The sequence below is a fragment of the Lathyrus oleraceus genome, chromosome 3, assembly GCF_024323335.1.
Source record: "Lathyrus oleraceus cultivar Zhongwan6 chromosome 3, CAAS_Psat_ZW6_1.0, whole genome shotgun sequence".
NCBI lineage: Eukaryota > Viridiplantae > Streptophyta > Magnoliopsida > Fabales > Fabaceae > Lathyrus > Lathyrus oleraceus.
The window spans coordinates 319,624,955-319,631,801 of NC_066581.1; the positions used below are offsets into that span (position 1 = coordinate 319,624,955).

The 6,847-nt window shown below is 34.7% G+C and overlaps 1 protein-coding gene across 2 annotated transcripts; it reads right to left on the minus strand.

Annotated features, from left to right (window-relative positions):
* Positions 1-657: 657 nt before the first annotated feature.
* LOC127127393 (protein SIEL) lies at positions 658-6,495 on the minus strand. 2 transcript variants are annotated; one of them, XM_051056569.1, is made up of 8 exons: positions 5,779-6,495; positions 5,022-5,099; positions 4,621-4,854; positions 4,158-4,349; positions 3,172-3,312; positions 2,499-2,588; positions 1,875-2,377; positions 658-1,588 (listed from the first exon to the last, which is right to left on the minus strand). In XM_051056569.1, exons 1-8 carry the CDS (start codon positions 6,385-6,387, stop codon positions 661-663), a joined length of 2,775 nt encoding a protein of 924 aa, XP_050912526.1. In that variant the 5' UTR covers positions 6,388-6,495; the 3' UTR covers positions 658-660. The 2 variants fall into 2 exon arrangements, with proteins under 2 accessions (XP_050912526.1, XP_050912527.1); XM_051056570.1 differs by having other exon boundaries at positions 5,022-5,115; positions 5,779-6,046.
* Between the last annotated feature and the right edge of the window lie 352 nt (positions 6,496-6,847).

The window sequence follows — 6,847 nt, forward strand, 5'->3', positions numbered from 1 at the left end:
TAAAAACTATCAAGTTAGAAATAATAATGTTTCATTGTTTGTTTGAAACAGTGTTCTCTCTTTAAGAAAATGTGTTAAGTTAGAAATAATAATGTTTCATTGTTTTTTTCTGAAACAATGTTTTCTCTTTAAGAAAAAAATGTGTTATAAAATTATTCTTTTTTAGGTTTAAACAAAAAGTAAAATTATGCTGCATATTTGAACAACATACTAAATATCAACAAGGTAATAAACTTGTAATCAGTATATACAAAAATAATAATGAGGAATGTTGTTTATTGGTTTTAAGTATAAACAAATTCAGTAATCTGTATTATATTTGGTGCTATTATTTGCTAATTAATCTTTAGTTAATTTAGATTTAACTTTTAATATTTTTGTTATTCTCATAGGACAAGTTACAATAACGAGTAATTTAGAAAGAAAAAAAAAATATATTGTTATTGAAATATTAAATAAGACTAACTAGTTTTCCTTAAGAATGCAAAAGTAGTTTTCTTTTGCATAAATGTGTGATTAGAGTGTATGTTTTCCTTTTCTTTTATCTTAAAACCTAGAACAGATCCCAATAGAATAAATAAAAAGTTACAAAAAAGGGGGAGATGAGACCCAAATCTCCCAGGATATCTAGTGTTGGATTTCACTGGTCAGGCTATATAATCAATCTTTATTGACATTAGAAAAATAAACTTGTTTTTCTTTACAAAGAGGTACTAGTTCATATTTTGGTCCTCCATACCTTTGGACTGGACAAACATTTTCAAACAAACATTCTAAGCTAATACAAACCTTCAATGTAAAAGAATGAGCTTTTGGTGTTCTATAAAATGGGGCCACAAAAACTAAACTTCTTACATCTCCAGAATCTTCTAAATGGTCCAAATCAAGAAAAACATACTGCACTAAACCATCATCCAAACTCATCTTCAACCACAACTTACACTTGCTTATAATATTATGGAGTGTGATTTCACATGGTACACTAACCGGTAATCCTGAAACAAAGGGAAACGGATGTAGAGAGTCGTTATTGGAAATGCTAAGTTCTGTCTTTAATTGTCTGATTGTTCCATGAAACACAAACTTCTTCAAGGAGAAGAGCTTGAGACATTTATCAAACTGAAGTGGACTGCAGGAAGCTCCATTGATGGAGGCAGTTTGACATTCATGTAATAACTTACCAAGTTCAACTACAAAATTGGATGGCAAAACTGGTCTTTCTTTAAGGAGAGATTCCAAGCATGAATATATAGAAGCCAACCTCTTGAATGTAAGATTGACACAAATGGTTTCAACTTTACATAGCCTGAGGGCATAAGTCACTAATATAAGCTCCAAGATATTCAATTCTTCTTCCCCGGAAAAACCTACAAACTTACTCATCAATTCTTTAATCCTCCTATCAAGCTTTCCCAATTTGAATTCCAATTCTCCCAGACCATGAGAGCGCAAACCTTTTGCTGGTAACAAGTGCTCCCACACTTCTACAAGTAGTTTTATTATCCGGAAATACAGCAATGTAAATGCCAAAGCATCACGAGACTCCAAAGAGTCAAATTTCAGAGATGCCAATTCCTCCTTCAAACATCTGCAACATTAATAATTGGAAAAAAAAGCCAATATTAGATGCATACATGCTAATTGAGCAACCAAAAGACCAGTTTTTAAGCTTTCGGGACATCTTAAGTTTCAAGTCTACAACCACAAACCAAATAATGTACACAAATATACACATCTATAACACAAGAAATTTCTACTGTAAGCAAATTACGGATATCTGATGCAATAGATACAAAATAATAAATATTGGATGAAACAAATGGAAGTAAATGCCAAGACACAAATGTTACTGGAGCAATACTACAATTTATTACCTCAAAGACCTTAACACTTCATTAGTAAAACCTGTTTCTATCATCTGCCACATATCAGGGAACTTTGCAAGGATGTAGTTTATGTATACTGTAACTTCACTATACTCTGATTGATGATGTTCCACCTGATAGCTGGTTAGCTCCTTTTGTTCTTTCATGATTTGTGATCCAATTTTGGAATCAACCACCCCATTGCTAGCACATTTTGGAGTATCGCCTTCAATTAAAGATAACTGTTGCTCCCCATCCCCATGGTTAATATCTGGGACAGAATCGCTTGGAGGTCTGCTTTTCTCACATAGGTATGCCAAAAGGGTATCCTTATCCATGATATCACTAAAAGCATGATAAATTCTACCCAGCAAAGTAACTGCATAAGAAAACAATACTGGTGGTATAATGCCTAAATATTCATTAAATAGCGGAGCAGATATACAAATGATTAAAAGTGCAGCTATCCTTGCACTCTTAAATTCAACATTTCCTTCAAAAGCTGCTTCTACCTGTAATAGCAACACCGAAAAATAATCAGTGCCACTCTTTCTAATGACTATATTTGTTTAATGCAAAATATTCAACATGTTATATGTGGTTATATTATATATATACTCAACACAGGCGCACCTCTTCAAAAGTTTCCTTGACGATATAGCCTACAAATTTCTTGTGATTTCGACCAAGATGAGAGAAAGCAGAAAATACGTCAGCTTCATCCTGAAAGTGTAGTAGTTGTAATTAAACAGATGTGAAATAACAGTTACGAGTTGCTAAAAAGTGGTTGCGTTTAGTATCATAGCTCTGTTATTTCAAAAGACAGTGAGATTAAGAAGCACGTAACTGAAAAAACAAAAACAATGTGTCGGATGAAAAGAGGAACAAATGGATGTTGACTGATAATTCCGCTATGACTTCTGTTTTGTAAGAGCTAATAATCTCTTCTCTGATTCTGTTATGGGATCATTCTTTCAGTTTATTTATTCTATTTCAATAGTTAAACCAACAAATGAAATAATGAAAAAAAATTGATACTTTCATAAGCAATGTCGTAACAATTTTATCTAGCAAGTACATTCTTTTAATTTTTAAAATAGTCATTGAGAGCAATGTAGTTTGGTAGCACCAACGCTTCTGATGGAAGGGGTGTTTGGTGTCCGACACATGTCAGAGGCTTCAGACATTGCACGACAACAACACATGTGTTTACATTTAATTCATTTTTGTCAAATTATTGCCAATATCGACATTTGTATTGTGCAGGTATTTGTAGCAGTCTTTCAGAGCATAGTACAAAGCCTACCTGCAGATAACTGTCTAGATTTTCCAGTAGTCTGTCAATAGATGATTTGAACATTGCGAGATCACCTAGCTTCACTATTTTAAGTATTTTCCTTACAGCACATCTTACTTCCCTACTATTGTCCAATAGAGCACCAAGAAACTGCAAAATTAATGAAACATTAGCAGATTATCAGTAAAAAACTGCCCCTTGAGGAAAAAGGTAATGACATTATGGGAACCAGCAAGAGAAATTTTCACAGGCTTGGTAAATAAATATATATAAATCGCCTCAATAAAATCTGATCAACCATTTCATTCTGTTCACTAGGTTATATTTATGAAAAAAGTTTTATCTTAAGTTTAGGGCCATCTAAAACGTTTTCTAGTTGAAGAATAAAGTCTGCAACTGAGTGAAATTTAATATCTATTATTTTAGAGAAGAAACAACAGTCTCCGGTATTACATTTGATTACCAATACCAAAATATGTATTTTTCTGTTTAATTTGAGCTTCTCAGATGCCTAAACACATTTATTTTTGTTTATCATAAGTTCAATTTCCCATCAATCTTAGAAATGATACCTTTTTGGCTTCCATCGAGAACAATATCTCTATCCACCTCACTAGTCAATCTTCATTTTCCAAAAGCAATTTTTTCAAACCTAGTGATCTGGCATTCTACAAATCTAGTAAGATAAATTATTCATCATATTGAAACCCAAACAAGTGTAAATAATCTACTCATCACCAAGGAACACAATCACACCACTAGCAGAACTCATTAACCATGAAAACTCTTTTTGTCCAAAAAACATGATAAATCTTCTAATTAAGAAAACAAAAAGAAAAATAAGAGTGCAATTATTAAGTCTCCAAACATAGGCCGAAGGGATAGTTTAACCAATAACAATGAGGTGGATCATGAAGTTAACATAAGAAAAATTACTGACACTAAATTATATTTTGGACAGAGAGAAAAATTACTAATAAAAATCAGAAAGATACCATGTGCAAGTGCTTTTCCTGAAGCTTTAGACAGCCATTAATTGCCATATGATGCATGGTTTCTAAAGCTTGTAGCCGAACCACCACGGAATCATCGTTCAACATATCCATTAACAAGTCTAAGGCTTCACGAGCAAACTCAACATTGAGGATTGTCAGTCTGTGTAAGGACTGGCATGCAGACTTTCGCACCTACAGGTAAAGCAGAAACACAATATAATTTCCATATAATCAAACAAGGAACGGGACCTGTTTGTTTTAGCTTTAAAATACATAGATTTTTTCTTTGTTTTTTCAAAAATGATTTTTATAAAAACGTTTTTCAAAATATTACAAGTTTTTTAAAAAAAAAAATTCTAAATTGAAAGACTAATTTGATCCATATAGATAGTTTCAGTCAACATATAGATGAACCTTTGTAACCAAAAAGCAATATAATGCTATGTTATTTTTTTTAAATTACCTCAAAAAACTCGTCCTCAAGTCCATGCATTAGTGCACCGGCAACACTAGTTGCCAACATCGTAAATTGTTCAGAAGTGATTTGATCCATAGTTTCCCTTTGTTTTCCATTTCCTAAAACTCTCTTTGATAAGCTTTGCAAGAGAAAATCCTTAGATACTATTTCCATCTTTGCAAGGCCATTAAAGGCTTCAACTCTAACCTTCACGCTCATATCTCTTGCCATAGAACAAAGCTGCATGGACATGAAATGAATGTGTTATGCCATATGTGATATTAAGGGGACCATACAAGAACAGTTACAAATGCCTGAAAACTCAAACAGATACCCCGCACCAAAAAGCAGTGACATAGATTACATGATACCATGTGCAAGTGCAACCCACAATATAAAGAATATACCTTAGCAAACACTTCATTGCACCAATATGCCTTCATGTCTGCGCTAGAAGCTGATAACATCAGACCCCATGAAGCTACCTGAAATACAACAACTCTATATATCATTTAAACAACTACTCTACCATCAATTCTTCATATACTGTTTTGGTTACACAAACAGCTCAAAAACAGAATATCAATCATTCACCATCAACTGAAAGCAACAAGAACACAACTTCTAGTAAGAAAAACACCAAAGTGTGTAATCTTCTCATTCTATACATGACAATAAGGACACTAAAATACTACTCCTTTAAGCAAAGTTTTAAATTGTGATCACGTCCCAATCCTTAATATTGTTGAAATTTACAAACAAATATGTGCGATAAGACTTTCTAACTGTTCTAGGCCTCCCAGTAAGAGAGGCTGAAGAGCGATAGCTATTGAGGACCACGCCCGGGAAAGGAGGACTTTCGTTCTCTTGAACACAAATAATCCCAATCCCTAGCTCATCACACACCGTCCAGATCAATTGCGCGGTCCATGACACGCCGCATTCCACGCGACACGGTTATAACCACCTTTGTTATATAAAGAGAGTGCAACATTTTACAGGTAATTCAAATCCATCTCTATTACTCAACATTTCTCGTTCTCTCACTAGCTTGGGCGTTGAAGCATTTATTCATAAGTATTAAAACATGACAATTTTGAACAAGGTAACAAAATACTGGAAACTGTTAAAATCAATTTTGAATAGTAAGAGTGTTGATCTTACAACTCGAACTGCAGAGAGCCTAACGCAATCTTCCATATCATCGAAAAGCTCAAGAGCGCGTAGATAACATCCTTTCACCATGCTAACGTCATGAAACTCTCCACGCTCGCTTAAACCAACAAGCCCTTCCAACGAAGCCGCTCTCACGTAAGGGTAAGGATCCTTCGTGAACCCCAACAACACCGTAAACAACAATGCAGGTCGAATCCTGAACATATAACCCGCATTTCTCAGCATCCATACCCGTCCGGGGATGGACGGTCCGAAACACATTGATACGAAGCGGTCGTCGTCGAGTTCGAACTCTTGGGGGAAACTCAATTCAGAAACGGACGCGAGGGAATCGACGGCGAGGCGAGTGGGGGAGTCGGTGGCGCGGAGGAGTGAGTCGAGGGCGAGTTGGGAAAGGGAAGAGTGGTGAGTTGCGAGGTCGGAGAGGAGGTTGAGGGTGTGGTGAGTGAGGTTGGATTGAGTTAGGGTTTTGAGGATTGACGAAACGATGCGTTTTGGGGTTGAAGGGTTGATGAGAAGGGACCTGATGGAAGATAGTGTGTGGAGAGTGAGAGGTTGTTCGGTATGGTTCCATTGAGGTTGGAGAGTGTCGTCCATTGCCGGCGGTAGAATAAAAAACCAGGTGATGGTGGTGAGAGATTAGTTAAGTACCCTTAACGCGCGCGTCAGCAACAGTCAAACGCAGATTGGTTGCAAAATTTTATGTTTCAGTAAAAAATTAATTGTTTTCTGAATTCATTAATTATGTGTTAAATTGATTTTATTTAAAAGTGAGACGAATATAAACTGATATGTTTTTATATAATTTTATTTAAAATATTCTCTTGAGCAGTGAAAATTTAATCTAAAAATTAGATAAAATATTTTTTCAGTTTTTTAATTGGGATCCATTTTGGTCCCTTAAATTTAAAACTATCAATATAGCTTTTATATCTTAAAACAATAGTATTTAAGATTTTTTCGTACAATTTTTACAAACACATTTATTTTTACACAAATGGCATTTGACATGACAATTAGGAGCGGAGTCGGAAGATGTGGGGAAATTCAAGTTCCA